Source organism: Rhinolophus ferrumequinum, chromosome 10 (genome assembly GCF_004115265.2).
Source record: "Rhinolophus ferrumequinum isolate MPI-CBG mRhiFer1 chromosome 10, mRhiFer1_v1.p, whole genome shotgun sequence".
NCBI classification, from domain to species: domain Eukaryota; kingdom Metazoa; phylum Chordata; class Mammalia; order Chiroptera; family Rhinolophidae; genus Rhinolophus; species Rhinolophus ferrumequinum.
Genome location: NC_046293.1, coordinates 88313322 through 88331343, shown reverse-complemented (window position 1 = coordinate 88331343; position 18022 = coordinate 88313322). Strand labels below are relative to the sequence as shown.

General features: G+C 45.9%; 1 protein-coding gene across 4 annotated transcripts in view; it reads left to right on the top strand.

Annotated features, from left to right (window-relative positions):
- Positions 1 to 18022, top strand: part of SLC6A13 (solute carrier family 6 member 13) — a 43711-nt gene that overhangs the window by 18741 nt on the left and 6948 nt on the right. For all 4 annotated transcript variants that reach the window (XM_033118589.1, XM_033118590.1, XM_033118592.1 and 1 more), the window contains 6 exons: positions 3559 to 3693; positions 5849 to 5989; positions 9361 to 9445; positions 10117 to 10249; positions 11146 to 11280; positions 17568 to 17671. In XM_033118589.1, the coding sequence (XP_032974480.1) occupies positions 3559 to 3693; positions 5849 to 5989; positions 9361 to 9445; positions 10117 to 10249; positions 11146 to 11280; positions 17568 to 17671 (733 nt within the window). The remainder of the gene's footprint in view (positions 1 to 3558; positions 3694 to 5848; positions 5990 to 9360; positions 9446 to 10116; positions 10250 to 11145; positions 11281 to 17567; positions 17672 to 18022) is intronic.

Below are 18022 nucleotides of genomic sequence, written 5' to 3'. Positions count from 1 at the left end.
CAAATATTTTATATTCGTACTGATTTTCTGTCTATTTGTTTTATCAATTATTGAGAGAGGGATATTTAAATCTTTGACTTGAATTAGGAATTTATCTATTTTTTCTGCAGTTCTCATACTTTTTTTTTTTTTTTTAAATAGTGTGTACTTCCAGGCCTTTTTTCCAAGTCAAGTTGTTGTCCTTTTAGTCTTAGTTGTGGAGGGCGCAGCTCAGCTCCAGGTCCAGTTGCCGTTGCTAGTTGCAGGGGGCACAGCCCACCATCCCTTGCGGGAGTCGAACCGGCAACCTTGTGGTTGAGAGCCCACTGGCCCATGTGGGAATCGAACCAGCAGCCTTCGGAGTTAGGGGCATGGAGCTCTAACCGCCTGAGCCACCGGGCTGGCCCCGCAGTTCTCAATTTTGCTTCATATATTTTGAAGCTCTGTATCAGACACATATGCATTTAGGATTGTTATGTCCTCTTCAAGAATCGACCTGTTTATTAGTATGAAATGAACTTCTTTACCTCTGACAATAGTCTTTTCTCCAAAGTCTACTTTGTGTGATATTAAATAAACACTCCAGCTTTTTTTAAATGAGTAATTAGCGTGGCATATTGTGGGGACAGAGTCCCAGAGAACAGTTTCCAGGCTCTCGGCCTCACATGGAAAGGTTCTGGCTCGGGTAGTAGATGGCCGTCAGCTGTGGCTAATTGGCCGTCAGCTGTAACCAGTTAGCCAATTAGCCACTGATATAACTGCCGCAGCTGCACTGGTGAGTCAGGTTGGAAAGTCGAGTGGAGTCAGTCGGTTGGCTGGCAGGCAGAAAAGCAGACAGCAGGTTGCAGGTCGTGTGACTCCAGCCTCCAGTGAATCTATAGTGCCACCAGTGAGACTATAGTGGTAATGACTCCCCTACCTATGACTCCGTGGGTGTTCCTTTTTGGCCTAGCCATATCCTGCGTTCTTATGCGTGGAGCGGGACCAGAGACCCCACAGGCTGCCCTGCACGACAAATGGCAGAGTGAGCAGGGTCTCCCGCACGACACATATCTTTTCTAATCCTTTTACTTTTAACCTGTCTTGATATTTAAAGAGCATTTCTTTTAAGCATCATATAGCTGAATCTTTCTAGGTTTTTGTTTGTTTGTTTGTTTGTTTTAAACCAATCTGACAATCTCTACCTTTTATTTGGGATATTTAGACTGCTTAAATTTAATGCAGTTATCCATATGATTAAGTTTAAATTTATCATTTTACTATTTGTTTTCTATTTGTCCTATCAGTCCTAGTTTCCTTTTTCTCTCCTCAGCCTTTTTTTTATTATTAATTAAATATTTTTTTATTATTCCACTGTTGGCTTTCTTCCTTGTTGATTTATTAGCCATAACTCTTTGCTATGTTACTTTAGTGATTGTGTTAGGTTTTGTAGTATGCATCTTTAACTTATCACAGTTTACCTTCAAGCGATATTATGCCACTTTACATATAAAACCTCACAATAATACACTTCCATTTCTCTCCTCCTGACCCCTCCCTGTGCTCTTGGTGTTACACACTTTATTTTTTCATGTTATAAACTCCACATTACATTGTTAGTATTTTTGTTTAACCAGTCAATTATCTTTTAAAGAGATTTGAATAAGAAAAGTTCTTATGTGTTTATCTATGTATATAGTTATCATTTCTAATGTTCATCATTCCTTTGTATAGATTCATATTTCTCTTTGGCATCATTTCCCACTGCCTGAAGGACTTTCTTTAACATTTCTTGTAGTGCAGTTCTGTTGGTGATGGATTCTTTTAGGTTTTGCATGTCTTAAGAAGCATTTGTTTTAATTTCATTTTTGAACAGTGTATTTATTGGGTATAGAATTCTAGCTTGACAGCTTTTTTCCTTTAGTACTTTAACAAACGTGCTTCCTCATCTCTCTTGCATTGTTTTCAATGATAAATTTAATGTCATCCTTGTCTTTGTTCCTCTGTACATATGTGTCTCTTTTTCCTTTGATTCCTTTTGAGATTTCCTCTTAAAAACTCTTAATCACTGGTTTAAATAATTTGATTATGATGTCCCTTGTTCCAGTTTTTTCAAGTTTCTTATTTGGGAGCTCATTGAGCTTCTTGGATCTGTGGATTTATAGTTTTCATCAAATTTGGAAAACTTTCAGCCATTATTTCTTCAAAACATTTTTTGACCCCTCTCCCTCTTTTGTCTCCTCAGGGACTCCAAGTACAAGTCTATTAGGCTGCTTCAAGTTTTCCCACAGCTCACTGACGTCTTTTGTTTCTTTTTAATTCTCTTTTCTCTGTGTTTTATTTCGGATAATTTCTACTTCTGTGGTTCAAGTTCACTAATCTTTTCTTCTGCTAAGTCTAATCTGCCATTAATCACACCCAGTGTATTTTTTCATTTCACACATTGTGGTTTTTTATTTCTAGAAGTTTGATTTGGATCTTTTCAATATCTTTCATGTCTCTGTCTAACTTTTTGAACATATGAAATGCAATTACCATAACTATTTTAATGTCCTCATCTGCTAATTCTAACATCTATGTAAGTTATGGGTTGGCTTCAATTGGTTGATTTACCTATTCATTGTGAGTAACATTTTCCTGCTTCTTTGTTTTCCTGGTAATTTTTGATTGGCTATTTTTGCCTTATTTGTTGCTGAGTATTTTTGTATTTCTATAAATATTCTTGGGCTCTTTTCTGGGACAAGTGAAGTTATTTGATTCTATTGGATTTTGCTTTTAAGATTTGTTAGGCAGAACTAGAGTTATGTTCAATCTAGGGTTAATTATTCCCTTCTACTGAGGATATGCCTTCTCTTGCCAATGCCCTTGAATCCTGAGATTATCGGTGTGAGCACCATAATCTCAATCTTTTGAATGTTTTTATTTTCTTTCACCTTGCTTGGCTTCCTCACACATAGGTGCTGACCAGTACTCAGTTGAAAGCTAGAAGGGGACCCCCTGCAGATGTTTGAATCTTCCTCTCTGTTCTGCTCTCTCCTCTCTTGTATTCTGTGAACTCCTTTGTCTGCTTTGCCAGCAGATAAAGGTCCATGGTGGAGAAAATGCCAATATTTCTAGCATCAGTAGACTTCTCTCATCCAATGATTGTGAAAACAGAAGCAGAAAGGATTACTAAAAGGAAATATGATTTTAGCCTGCTAGAAGTTTCTAACACTCAGACCAATCACTTCCTTGAAAAGAATTATAGTCTGTGTGCTGTGTTAATGCTCCTGAATATCCATTATTCAATGAGCTCCTTGTTATCGCCACAAGTTATGTGTTATTTAGGCAATGATTGATGTTCAATGGGGAGCAAACCTTGGTAGATATAGACTGAAACTTCAGAGTGAAAAAAGGGACTGGTTAGATTCCAGGTAAGTTGGTGACTCTTGATCTCTGCTATAGTTCCAGACCTCTGGACAGATGTCCCCTGCAGTTTTTCATGTCCCCCACCCCGGGGATTCTGATGGGCAGACAGTATGGGGCGACAATGGCAGAAGGTGACTGTGGACCATGAGGAGGCCAGAGCCGGATAATGGACAGCCTATGTCTCGCCCACAGGTGCCTTTTTCATCCCCTACCTCATCTTCCTTTTTACCTGTGGCATTCCTGTCTTCCTCTTGGAGACAGCACTGGGCCAGTACACCAGCCAGGGAGGCGTCACAGCCTGGAGGAAGATCTGCCCTATCTTTGAGGGTGAGTAGCTGTGTGTCTGATTGCAAGGTGTCTGCACTGAGGGTTATAAACCTCACTTGGAATGACTGGACTGTTTCGCGGTAGTGCTAATTGAGATAAGACTCTATGCCTTATATTAAACCCTCCTTTTTAGGGGCCCAATACTGCGCTAATCACCCAGTCCATGTGAGAATGGGGAAGATGGGGATGAGGATGGGGCAAACGCTTTAAGTTAAACAAGTGGAGTGCAAAGCTATTTTCACTACATTTTAAAAACATACAGCAATGGTTTTGTGTTTTTGAAAACATTTACTCAATTAGAAGACATTTTAAGAGAGATTTTAAATGAGAAAAATATCATTAATAATTCTACCATTCTGACACAATAGCTATTTAAAATTAGGTGTTTTATTTTAGTATTGTACTCTATGTAGAATTTTCTGAAGTTTCTATTTTGAAATAATTATATATTCACAGAAAGTTGTAAAAACAGGTCATGTGTATCTTTCCCCCAGTTTCCCCCAATGGTAACATCTTACATAACTATAGAATAATATCACAACCTAGAAATTGACATTACTATCCGGACCTTATTTAGATTTCACCAGTTTTCCTTGAACTCATTTGTGTCTGCATAATTCTGTGTAATCTTCTCACTTTGTGTGTGTAGATTTGTGTAACTGCCGCCACAATCAAGATACAGAACCGTCCCATCACCACAAAGATCTGTCATGCTCCTCCGCTACAGTCATGTTACCCCACCCTCCCTATCCCTAACCTCTAGCAACCACCGATTTGTTCTGTACCTCTACAATTTTTCTTTTTTTGAGAATGTTATATAGATGGAAGCATGTACTATATAACCTTTTGAAACTGGCTTTTTCATTCAGCGTGATGCTCTTGAGATCCATCCAGCTTGCTTTTTCTTGTATCAATAGTTCATTCCTTTTTATTGCTGAGTAGTGTTCCATGGTATGGATATATCACAATTTATTTAACCATGTACCCATCGAACAACGTTTGGATTGTTTCCAGTTTTGAGGGTTTTATTTCATTCTTTCTCTATCTATAGAGTTTACATATCTGTTAATAGGGAATATGCACAATTTATATCTCTGTTTTTCAGTTAGTGTTAGTTTCCATTTTCTATGTAATCATTTAATGATTACATTAACTTCCATCAAGTAGATATATTATAAATTACTTAACAGTTCTTTGTTTTGGGCTTTTTCTTATTTTCAATTACTTATAAAATGGTTACATTCTGCTATTATGTATATTTGTTGAGATAATTCCACTTTTTGGGAATTATTTCTTTGGCATAAACTCCCAGGATGAAAGTCACTGGATCAAATGGATGAGCAAGTTGATCTCTCTTGATTTGGCTTACTAAGTTGTCCTGTGGAAGTATACTGACTTTCAGTGTCACTAGACATGTCACTAGACATCTTTCCTTCCTGAGCTATATGTGGTTCCCAAATTTGTCTGCATATTGGTACCACCTGGGGAACCATCAAAACATCCTAAGGTCTGTACTCCACCCTCAGAGATTGTGATTTAATTGGTCTGGGGTCTGGTCTGGCTTCGGAATTTTTAAACTATCCCCAGTTAATTCTAATATGTAGACAAGTTTAAAAATCATTGAGTTATATCACTGGTAAAAATCTTCACTAAGGCTGTAGATGCAGAAAGGTACCTCATTGTTGTTTGATTTTGCACACCTGCAATTATGAGGGAGGATCTATTTGTATTTGTCTCCTATGTGAATTATCTGTTCCTGCTGTTAACATACGTTTTTATGTTTCAGAAATATATGAGACTAATTCCAGGGACATTAACTATTGGAATCTCAGAGTTAGTCTCACACATTTTAAAATAACTTTGAGTCAGTAAACTTTCAGAACCTGGTAAAGGTGACAGTGCACAGGAAGCCTGGATAAGGCAGCAGGAGGCAGGGAGAAAAGACCCCTCCTCCATACGTGGGCAGGGCTGTGCGAGAAGGAAGCACGCTCCTGCGGCTGGGAAGGGAGAGGAGGGAGCCAGGAGCCTAGGTCCCAGCCCTTCTTGTTTCAGGACACTGGGAGTGGCACGTGAACGCTCTCCTAAGCAGGGGTGGGTCGTGTATGAGAAATCTGTGCACTGTCGCCAGCCCCGTTCGGCCCCTTTCCCTCTCCAGGCATCGGCTATGCCTCCCAGATGATCGTCATCCTTCTCAACATTTACTACATCATTGTCCTGGCCTGGGCCCTCTTCTACCTCTTTAGCAGCTTCACCATCGACCTTCCCTGGGGAAGCTGCCGCAATGAGTGGAATACAGGTAAGGCCACCTCCGGAGCCCATTTCCTCCTCCTGCTCTGCCACCACCCAGGAGTGGGATTGTCTCAGCGTCGCAGACAACCCAATTCTAACCACAACGTAGGGACTCACTAGGAATCTGCCGAGTAGGTCATGGAGATCTTACCTCAAAGATAAGAGCGAGATTTCAGCAGCATCACAGGCCAAATATCAAAGAATTAAAAAAGAATATTCAATTACTGTATTATGAATTCATATATTATGCAAATAGAGCTGACTGTTTATGTGGTTTAGCTATTTATTTCTATTTGAATCATGGTTAGTTATATGTATATATTGTTTCTTCATTTTTTGGTTCCTCATATCTTCTCTCTGATACTATGTTAGGTTTTTCCAACTCATAATTCATCTGGATTTAACCAGGGAATAAGCTGCTTTGTATGTCATCAATATAATTTATAATAGCAATTGATTTTCTCTTGTGCCTGTAAGACTACAAGAGCCACCAATGGCAAGAGAACTAGTGAGTCTAATGAGTTGAAAGTAACAAAAAATTAAAATTACCTAGGGTAGTTCTCTCCAAAAGAACTTTCTGTGATGATGTACTATCTGCAATGTAGCCAACATGTGGTTATTGAGCACCTGAAATGTGGCTAGTGAGTGTGAAGAACTGACTTTTTAAATTTTTATTTAATTTGAATTAATTTAAGTGTGAAGAGCCCCACATGGCTAATGGCCCCCTTTGGGCAGCGCAGGTAGGGAGCACACTGGACATGTCCTGTTTGGGTCCTCAGCATTCCATCTTGCTCTCTTTGGCCAGAGAGTTCCCAGGGCCTGTCGGTGAGGCCGCACCTGTGCTATGATTAATTTTTCTTGTTTGGATAAGTTCCTCAGTTCTGAACTGGAGTTTGCATCTTTTCCTTGCCAGGGAGGCACATTTCTGCAATGGTATTCAACGCCCCTCTGGCCCTCAAACTTTATGCTCCCTCTCCAGGCATTCCCTGGCCGATGTCTGCCACCAGCCCAATCCACCATTTTTCAAGTGAAAAGTCAAATCTTGGAGCTACTTCCCCTGACACCCCAGTATGCATTAGGTTCTTCTCAAATGTGTCTGGCAGTACTGCACTGAGCCCTGGTCCTTCTGTGGCTCCTGCCCCACGTCTCTTTGTTGTCTGGTTTTCTCAAAGGCCAGCAAGATCTTGAAGGCAGAAAAGATGTCTTTATCTTGATAGCCTTTATGCCTAGCCCAGGGCTGGCTATATCACAAGAACTAAAAAAATATTTGTTGAATGAAGCAAGTTTTAAAAATCTGTTCTATTCGAATATTTTCTTTATATGATTCTTTCCTTCCCTTCCTTCCTCCCTCCCTCCCTCCCTCCTTCCTTCCTTCCTTTTTTCCTTCCTTCCTCCCTCCCTCCCTCCCTCCCTCCCTCCCTCCCTCCCTCCCTTCCTTCCTTCCTTTCTTCCCTCCCTCCCTCCCTCCCTCCCTCCCTCCCTCCCTCCCTCCCTCCCTCCCTCCCTCCTTCCTTCCTTCCTTCCTTCTATCGAAGTGCACTGAAATCACCCTTGACAACTAGCTAGTCAGGTGATGATTTTATCCAGACCTCAGTGGAGTTCCTATTATAAAACTGTGAAATTTGGTGGCCTAGGGCTTTTGCTTCAGGGCATTGTTAGGCCTATCTGCCTTTAGGTTGATTGGGGGTGGGTGTCTCTGAGACAATTCTGAGGCAAACTCAATACCCAAGTCTTTTGCTTCTTGACATTTGAGACATTTCTCCTAGTGCGTCTGGTTTTACTGTGAGCCTAACATCTTGAATAGCATAGGACATCTTGTGCTGTCAAGATGAAACAACACTTTTCTGGATATGCTGAAGCTTCAAGAAAAGTGACATGTCTAGTGAGATGAGTGCTGGATTGACATTCAATCATTCAACAGATATTTCTGAGCTCTGACTATGTCGGGCTCTGTTCTAAGCACCAGGGATGTGGTAATGTATGAAAACGAAGGTTCCTGCCTGCATAAAGTTGTCATTCTAGTGACAGGAAACAGACCATAAACCAAATAAATGAGTTATAGCTATCGTGTTAGAAAAAGTGCTGTGGAGAAAGCTAACGCAGGGAGCAGGGATTGGGAGTTTTAGGGATGTGGTGTAATTGACACGGGTCATTGGGGAAGGCCTTACTGAGATGATGACACTTGAGTGGGACTCTGAAGAAGGCGGGGTGAGCCATTGAGATAGCAGGGGGCTGGCACGAGGTAGGAGGGACACCCAGTGAAAGACCCTGGGCGGCCAGTGCCTGTAGCACCCAGAGAACAGCAAGGGGTCCATGGGGCTGGAGCAGGTGAGTGGGAGCAGTGGGAGATGAAGCCAGAGGCGATGGCGTAGATTGAATAAGGCCTTGGGGCTGATTATAGGGGTTCTGGCTCTTTTTTCTCTGAGTGGGGTAAGAAACCCTTGAACGGGGACATGACATAAATTGTGGCATAAACTGTAATATCACTCTGACTGCTGTATGGAGATTTGACAAAGGAGGTACAAGTAGAAACTGGAAGCCAGCTGGGGAGGCATGAGATGATGGCGAGCTGCCCCGGGGTAGTGCGGTGGTGATAATGAGAAAGTCGGATTCTAGATATTTAGAAGGTAGAACATACAGTTTGCTGAACTGGATTCTGGCTCTCACTTAGTCACTTATAAGCTAAGACAGACCATTTCTAAGCAGACTCCCGTTCTTCATGTGTACAATGGGGAAAACATGATCTGGCTTAATATTTTCGAAGATTATTGTACTAATAAAATGTGAGAAGCAATATGAACGCTCTTTGTGAAACTCCAAAGTCGTGTACAGATCATTAAGAGCCACTGCTTGTTGAGCACTTTCCAGTCGTGTTTTCATTTAATCCCCTATCAATCCTGAAAATGGATACTCTGATGTCCATTTTAGACGTGAGGGAAGTGAGGCTCAGCAAGCCACACAGTCACTACCCAGAGGGTCAGGAATCCAGCCAGAGCTTCCTTGTACCTACCTGTACCTGTGCTTTTCAGCTCCTCAGCTGCGTCACTTCCCTAGAAGGCGTTCTTATTATTCCTCCAAGGTCGTGAGCTTCTACATGACAGTCACCTAGAAATATTTATATACTTTGAAGCAGGCAGAAAGCATTGCATCTTTCCTGATGCCATCGGATCGTGCTGTATTAAGAATATGTACCAAAGTAGAGGCGTGTGGGAGAGGGAGAGGTGGGTTTTGTTGAGGTCCGTATGTGTTTGAGGATGTTTGTATAGACAACTTCAGCCCAGTTCCTTCCAGATACCTCACTTCCATTCTCTTACAATTTCACCCCAGCTACTGGCTAATGTTTTTCCTCTTGCTTCCCTCCCGTGGACCCCGGAGTAGAGCACTGTGTGGAGTTCCAGAGGACCAATGGCTCCCTGAACGTGACCTCTGAGAATGCCACCTCTCCTGTCCTCGAGTTCTGGGAGTAAGTAAGGCCCATTCCCCACCCCACTGAGAGCTGTGTGCTTGAAAGAAGGGCGGGGGGATGGGTTCCTGCAGTGGTGACTCTCAATGGATAGCTAGGGAACAATTTCCATTTCCTTCTTTGGTGGCCCTGTCACCTAAGTGGCTTTTTTTCTGTTGTGCCTGTATTTGTGGTTCACGCAGAACTGGGTTCAGAGATGAGAATGTTGCCACTCTCGTCAGGGGTGCCTTCCTTGCTTCCCCCATGTGCCCCTCCCCATGTTAGTGTACATGTTTGTGGGTCCACCTCCTAGCTCCCCTCCTCTCTTTAGCTGCCTGTGCATTTCCTTTTACCTTCTCCTCTCCCCAATACTGACATGCATCTAGGGCATAATTCCTGATATCAAAACATCCTAAAACCCTGGCTGAGAAAATATGTGTCTGCACCTCCTTCTCCAGGTCACACTGGTACTCAGCCTCCCAGAGCAAACTTACCTGGGAACAGTTTATACTTGCCTCCCTTTGTATCTACCCCCATCTCTGGGTAAAGGACAGCCTCATGGATTCAGGTGACAAGAACTGACAAGCCTTTGGACAAGAGCCTGGAGACATAGCTCTGCTGCCCGAGACATGCAGGCTACCAAATGGAGGCTGGCAGCAAAAGTGGGGCCTGGCTCAACCTTCTCTCCCCAGGAGGCGGGTCCTGAAGATCTCTGATGGCATCCAGCACCTGGGGGCCCTGCGCTGGGAGCTGGCCCTGTGCCTCCTGCTTGCCTGGGTCATCTGCTACTTCTGCATCTGGAAGGGGGTCAAGTCCACAGGCAAGGTCCGTGTGGGAGAGCGCCTGGCCCTCCCATCCTAGCGCTCCCCGCCCTCACTGGGGGTTCAGTCACCCAAGAGGTCCCTAAGTTGTAGCATAGTGAGGGATGGGAGGGAATGACCCAATACAGATTTTATGTAGTGCTTTTCCTTGATTCTGTGCCTCTCCTGGATTTAATCCCTTGTCCTTTTGGTATTTGGGGAGATGAAATGAAAGAGAGAGAGAGCGTGCGAGAGAGAGAAAGGCAGAAGGATACTTCCAGGGGAATTTGATCTTGGAATATACCACGTTTGTGGGCCCGTTGCAAATTGAACACAGTTCATGGCTCCCTAGTTCACGTAATGTTTCTTTGGAAAAAGAATTCCATTAAGACTTAGTCTCAAAATGATTCTCAACCCACCTGAGAATGTGGGGGACTCTTTGTCCTAGAGTGTATGAGGTGTTAGAAGGGCATTGTGAGTTCTTCTGGACTCTTGCCCTGGAGGCCTCTGCCAAGGCTTCCACCCTAATCTGGCTGTCTGGTTGCACGAAGCTCGTAAACTCTGGAGGAGAGGGATCCTGTGTTACAGATCTTTTCATACCTGACCACCTGTGCCATAAATCCAAACACGCTGGTTGGGAGAATGCCTAAGGTCATTCAGTCACTCAACAAATATTTACTGGGTATGTGTCGGGGAGGGGGGCTTTAAGCCGGAGGGGGTAGGGAGAGGAGAGGTTGTGGCTCGTGGCAGAGGGGAGGTGGAACTGAACAGCTGCGGGGGGCGGGAGGCGAGGGGGAAGGGTAGGGGCAGAAGAACCCCACCTGTAGGTGGGGAGCTCCTGCCTCCAGTCTCACTGCTGGGTCTCCAGCCCCCTCCTTACTAACTCACCAGTGTCTTGTGCCTCATCTGCCTCTTCACCAGGTGGTATACTTCACCGCCACATTCCCTTACCTCATGCTGGTGGTTCTTTTAATTCGAGGGGTGACACTGCCTGGGGCAGCCCAAGGAATTCAGTTTTACCTGTATCCAAACCTCACCCGTCTGTGGGATCCCCAGGTAAGAAGCCGCAGACAAGGCTGTCACATGGCTCTGAAGGTACTTGAGCTACGGCCCTTCCCTGTGCTCTGGGGAAGCATCCCTGCTCCTGGCTCAGCCCTAAGGCATCCATGCTCTGTGTGTGGGGGTGGTCAGAGGCGTCTGTTAGTTGCTGTTTGTGGTCCCCCTCCTTAGTTCACAGCTGCCAGGAAAGCTGGGGGGCCCTGAGGCCCCAGTAATATTTCTTAGGGGCAGCAAGTATGTCACTAATGGTCTTTACTCACAGGCTGGACCTATTTCTCCACATCTGCCCATCCCCTTTTTGTATTTTTTCCTTTGGAGATCTCATTTCACACCTAGCTTCCTCTCTCTTTCTTAAGCCTCCACTAGCCCCCTCTGGGTCCTTCCCTCTGTCACGTGGCCTATTCCTAGGCCCAGCTCCCCAGCCCCTCCCAGCACCAACTGGACTGGTGTCGAGTTTCCCGTCAGTTGTCAAGAGGCCCCTGCTTCTTCCCTCCCCTCAGCCAGCTTCTTCGTGGCCCTGGCCCTCGAAGGGAGGAGGTGGTGCTGTTTGCTGACTGGAGGGGTTTGTAAAGCAGGGCCGGAAGTAAGAAGCCACTGCCTCTGATGGGTTTCTTATCTTCTCCTGGTTGGCAGCCATTTTGAAAGCTGGCAAAGCCAGGAGGTATCGAGGGCCAGGGCCCCCAGAGCCCCTAAGATGTGTTACCCAGCTCTGTGCCCTGCCTCTGCCTCCTTGGAGAGCGTGTGTACAATTTAGGGATCTTCCCTTGGTGCTGGAGGAGCTCCTCAGTCTATGCCAGGGCTCTGAGGAGACCTAGGGCTGGAGGCGCCCAGCACAGAAGAGATGAATAAGTGGCTGGCTCTTCAATCATTTATATAGAAAGGCACCAGCGCAGCCACTGAAATTGCTGCGCGGGAGCAAGAGAAAAGGGAGTGGCACTCACTGCCACAGTCACTCTGAGGCCTGTTCTCAGTGCACACAGAGGCAATGGCTCCCCCTTGTGCAGAATTTGGGGTGATCCAGAAGCTCAGCTATTCTCAAGTCTCCCGTCCACCCTGACAGAATTATGAGTTCTTCCATCCTGAGTTCTACAGGGGGCTGCCAGGGCTCCCACAGTCAGAAACCTTCCCGTGGAGCCACATAGCCTTACGTCCTGGGCATTTCACAGTGACCTTCTGGTGGGGCCTGGGCTTACCCTTCCCTTCCCCATTTTTCAGACATAACAGAGATACAGATTGCTGCTGTGTCATCCCCATGTGGGGCCCAAAGGCTGCACTCAGGCTTTGGAGTCAAACTGTAGGGCCACAGCCGTTGGAGCTAAACGGGCTCCAGAGATCATGTAGTACAAACTCCTCATTGTACAGATGAGCAAACAAGGCCCGAGGTCACACAGCAAGTAAGTGGCAGGCCAAACCAAGTGTATTTTTATTTTGTTATCATAAGCCTTTTGGCTTCTCTGGAACCAAAGGGTTGTAATCGAGAGAGTAGGTAGCACGCAGGAGATTGTGGGGCAGTAGAGTTGCGGGAAGGCTTTGGAGGACAGGTACAGATTTTGGCTTGGATCTCCTATGCCAGAGGGAGCCATTGTGGTTCTGGAGCAGCAGAGGTGTGAACCAGAGGTATGAACCAGAGGTGTGAACCACAGGTGTGGTTAAGCTATGACGAAGCCCGCCTTTGTTTGGAGGTCAGGCTGGGAAGGAAGGGACATTTCAGGCCGGGAGACAGGCAGGTAGGCAGAGAGAGTAAAAGGAGAAAGACTCCAGTTTTTCTGGAACCGATTCATGGCTTCTGTGATCAATACCTTGTTTGCCCTGATCGGTGACTTATAGCTAACAACTATTGAGTGCTTACTAGGTGCCTGGAATTAGAAGGCTTGCATGCATTATTTCAGCTAATCCTCACAGCAGATCAGTGAGGTATCTCCATTTTATAGATAAGAAAATTAAGGCCTAGAGAGCTTAAAGAATTTTCCATCCTTGCACCTGCACTTGGAATCCAAGTCTGAATGATGACAAATCCCACCTACTTTATGGTATCTTGTAGGCAAAGTCCTTGTCCACTTATCTTTGTTTTTCTCATAGCTCATTTGTTCAGCAGAAATTTCTTGAGCATCTATTATGTGTCAGGCCTGTTCTAGGTATAGTGTAATATATATATCTTCCAACAAATATTATATAAAGAAGGTGGACCAGATAGCCTCTGAGAGTTAATAAAGCCATAATTCTCTGTGTGGGTTACTGAAGGAAATAAGACATCTTTATCTGCTCTCCAGGATACCATCCTTCCAACCCCAGTCAGTTGTAGGCTGTGCGGAGCATATGTCTTCCAAGTCCTCTGAGACCATGGGGAAGGAGAGATTTCAAGAGCCAGGTTTGGTCCTGAGCTTCTGAGCTGCCTTGTTAAGCACCTGGCCTGGTCCCATGAAGTGAGGCCATTGTCCGTGAGCAGAGCAGCGCCTGCAGGGTGGGACGCCCTGCCAGAACCTAATTGAATGCAGCTGGCACTCCCCAGGAAGTGTGATAATTCCAGCTGGCATTTGCCTGGCACTTGAGAAAGGTGTAAAATTCCTGCTAGCCAACACGAAGACCAAAGACATCTCTGGCAAGCACTGCATGTGGGAGTGGGGAACCAAGCAGAGACAATGCTGGGTTATGTGCTTTCCTCTTCTCCTTTTGCCAGGCTTGCTGTGTGCCACACAGGTTGCTGCCTCTGCTGGTGTTCCCCAGGGCTTGTCTCTTTCACATGGGTGACGGCACTGGAGACTCAGGACTGCACTGGTGCAGTGTGTCCTTCACCCCAGCACTTGTTTCTTTCCTTCTGTCTGCTCTACTGCACTTTGGTAGATTGATAAGGGCAGGGCTGGGGGTAGGGTGTCCAAACAGCCTTTATTGAAACTTTTAAATCTCTATGCTAAGCTATTCTAATGCAGGGTTTGGGGAGGAGTTGGAACTATTGATCAGAACGAGCCTTTTAATTCTGATATTGTACATTGAAGTCTAGGGAACCTCATCATCACTGAAAGGTGAGTTGTTTATTTAAAATAAGCCAACGACAAACAGCAGCTCTAGCTGACGGTTGATCAGGTGCTTATTATTTGTCACACACTTTACTGAGTGCGTGACATAGTTTAATCCTCCCAGAAACCCTGGGAATTACTTAGGTGTTAGCCTTATTTTACAGATGAAGAAACTGCAGCTTAGGAAACCTTACAAATTTGATTCAAACCACAAAACTAACATGTGTTGGAGGCGGGATGTGGGGAGCTTGGGTTTCATCACAAGTAGTCTTTTGGGGTCTGTTGTCTTAATCACCGTGATATTCATTTTCCAAAGAATATGAATTATTTGAGAGTTTGAAAGGCTGGTTTTTAATTATCCCCGAAGGTGGGATAGGGAAGTAATATTTATTTTTGTGTTAGGAGTTTTACATACATTATTTTATTTGTATTTTTATTTATTTGTATTTTATTTGTATTTTATTATACCCATTTTCCTGATGAGACAGGTAAGGTTCAGAGAGGTTAAGTGACTTGCATAAGATCACACAGCCAGTAATTAATGGAGTTAGTAATTGAAATCCAGTTCATTTTGACTCCAAAGCCCAGGCTTTTTCCATTACACACTTTTTTCTTCCTAAAAATAGTAAATATAATAATCCTTGGGGTTGGACTCAAAGTTGAAAACATCTTTCCTGGACTTTCTAGAGGTCTCGCTCTTTCTCTGTGGCCCCAGAGAACTCTTTTTTGCCTACACTCTACCAAGCATTTTTCACACTTGTTTTTTTCTTGGTCAGTCTTCTGCCCCAGCCAGAGACACATTAGAGCTTTATTCTAGAAACCAGTTCTCCTGGCATGGGCAGGGAGTGGGTTGCCTGCGGTGCGAACAGAACAGCTTGCTCTGCTAGTTCCTTCAGTCCTTCTTCTGACCCCATTCCTTCCCCTCATCCCAGCAGGCTTGTCAGGCAGCAGCTGTGCAGAGAGCTGGGGCTTGCCAAGCTCTCAGGGAGGGAGCTTTAGTCAAAGGCACCATATCTGACCCTTGCACTCTGACCTCTCAGCTCTCCTGCTGCATTTTTCTCTGTTCTCATAAACCTCTCCTCACAACTCAGTCTTAGTCTGTCCCCCGTCGGGCAAGGTGAACTGCCAAGTCACAATTTGTCTTCCCAAACCTGAGTTTACAAAACTTCATGACCACAGGATTTGCGCTCCCTGCCGGCATGTGGGCAGCCGCAGAGGTCTCTAGGGCACTGGACAGTTTCCCTGGTAACGTGTGGGTCCGTCTGCACCCTGGGTACTGTGAGGCACACGGAGCAAATCCTCCAGGCCTGGATGACCTATTTGGGAGAGATTGCCTTATCTCATGACCACGTGAGCCCCCAGGCAGATAAGCATCGCTCCCCAGCGCTGTATCTCTGACCCTGAGTAAATCCGCTGTACAAGCTCAGAGCCGCTTGTAACCTACTGAGTGAGCAGGGACGACGAAGTAGAACAGAGTGACTTGCAGACCAGAGGTCACTGAGTTTTCCTGAGATGACCATCCTTACAGGAGCTGGGGGGCAGAGTTTTAGAAGAAAAAAGGATTTGTAACAACTTGAAGGAGTAAACAGACCACCCAAGGCACTTCTTCAAATTTTGTGGCATCACACTGATCTTTGTAAGCACCCCTCTTCTAGTCTGCAGGCTCTTTTCATTCCTACCCTTTCCTTCTTTCGCTTCGGAGCTAAATCCTGATGCCCATCTCCTTTCCCATTATATTTTGCCTCAAGGTAAAAAAGTCCTCAGGTGTTGCTGTCCTTCCTGCTCTTTCTTGCAAATGGGCCCCTCTGGCTCTGCCTCTGAGCGCTTTTCCCCGTAGCAGCTCCTGCCACACAGCTCCTGCTCCCACCTTGGGGATGGAGTCACAGGGCTCAGAAGGGACAGGAGGCTAGAGACATTCTCCCCTTTTCTTCACCATCTTCCCCCCCCCCTTTCCTAATTCCTGCATAAATGGAAATATAACAAGAGGAGTGAGTGCCCTGGGTGGGTCCCTGACGCCAGTCCTTGGGGACTGTCAGGTGGTGATTTCCACATCTGGCTATTCAGTAGGATCACCCAGGAAGCTCCAAAAATGATACAAATTTCTGGGTCCTTCTTTAGCCCTAGAGCTTCAGTGTCTCAGCTAGGGATGCTGACTGAGGAATTAATGTGATTGTGATGTAGTCAGGTTGCTACTGTAACACTGAGTAAAATGGCACTTTGGTGGGGTGAGTGTGAAGAGAGAGAGAAAGGGAGGTTGAGGTTGGTGGCGATGGGGAAGGAGGCAGGGAGAGACGCATAGGGACTGAGGAGCTTTGGGCAGAAAGAAACTGAGGCTTTGGCGTGTGAGGGCGTTGGGAGCCTGATATCAGTGAGAGGAAAATAGGGGCCTGTTGGAGGACTGCGGGGGCAGAGCCAGGCAAAAGACAAGAAGTAGGGAACACAGAGATGCTGGGACAGCTGCCTGGGATGCCTGCGTCCATGGCTTGCTGCTCCCTTGTAAAGCTCACCTCGAAGGAAGGCAGGAGGTGCCTGGGGGGGGGCGGTCTGTGGCCTCAGGACCTCACCTCCTGCTGATCTGCAGGGTTGCCCAGTCCTGTTTGCCTTGACTTCTTTCTCTTTGGGATGTTGTTCTAGCTGTTAAATCTAAATCATAACATGCTCAGGCGGGGGCAGCAGCTGAGATAATAACAGTAACAACCATACCCTGTGTTTAGCTGGAGAGCTCTTTCCCCCCCAAGGAGTACAAAGCCCTTTACAGATGCATTTCTGTTCACCCTCTTGACTTTTTGCGAGCTGAAGATTGTTCTTCCTGTTTTTCAGACAGCAGGTTTTGAGGCACGAGAGGCCAAACTACATGCCCGTGATGGGTCTGATAGTAAGGACCCCGGACCCTAGAGGTCCTGTCTCTGGGTTCCTTCCAAACTGGTCACACCACCAGGAGAGCTCAGGACAGGGGTTTGTTTCCATGATAAAAACGTGGTGCCCGGCCTAGTCCTAGCGCACGCTCCCACCCACCCACCCTCCTCCTTTGGTCCTCTTCCTCGAATGCCTAATGTCTGTGTCATCCTGGTAGTGCCCGAGAAACCCCATCTAGGGCCTCCAAAAGTAGAGCCCCTTGGGATAGCAGGTCGCGGGGGTTCTGCACAGGCTGAGAGCAGGGTTCTCACCAGCCCTCGGCAGTGCCTGGCTCAGCATGGGCCTGTGTGCTTCTGTGGAGCCCGGCTGCCCTGGCTTCCCTGGGGTGCAGCTTTTTCTCTTTTCCATGTGTAGGTGTGGATGGACGCAGGCACCCAGATCTTCTTCTCCTTCGCCATCTGTCTAGGGTGCCTGACGGCCCTGGGCAGCTACAACAAGTACCACAACAACTGCTACAGGTGACTGGGGCAGTGGGGCCTGAGCCACAAACCTACATGTCTCTACTGTCCCTCCAGCTGTGCTGGATCAGGGATGGTTTGGAGGGTGCAGCAGCTCATGGATTTGCCCACCCCCACCCTTCACCCCACTTTCCAATACTCTGGGGCTACCAGTGGCTTAAAGGAGCCAGCTGCAGCATGTGCAAAGGGATTGTTTCCAAACGGGTGGGGGTTGCGGTTGGCTGAGAAACTGCAGCGGGGCCCATCCTGGGTCCTGGCTAATTTAGAAGTTAGGGGCTCAGGAGCGTAAGCAAGCCCGAGAAGTAGTCTTGTCATGCAGTGGAGCCTCAGTCTTGCCTACTTTGTACATTC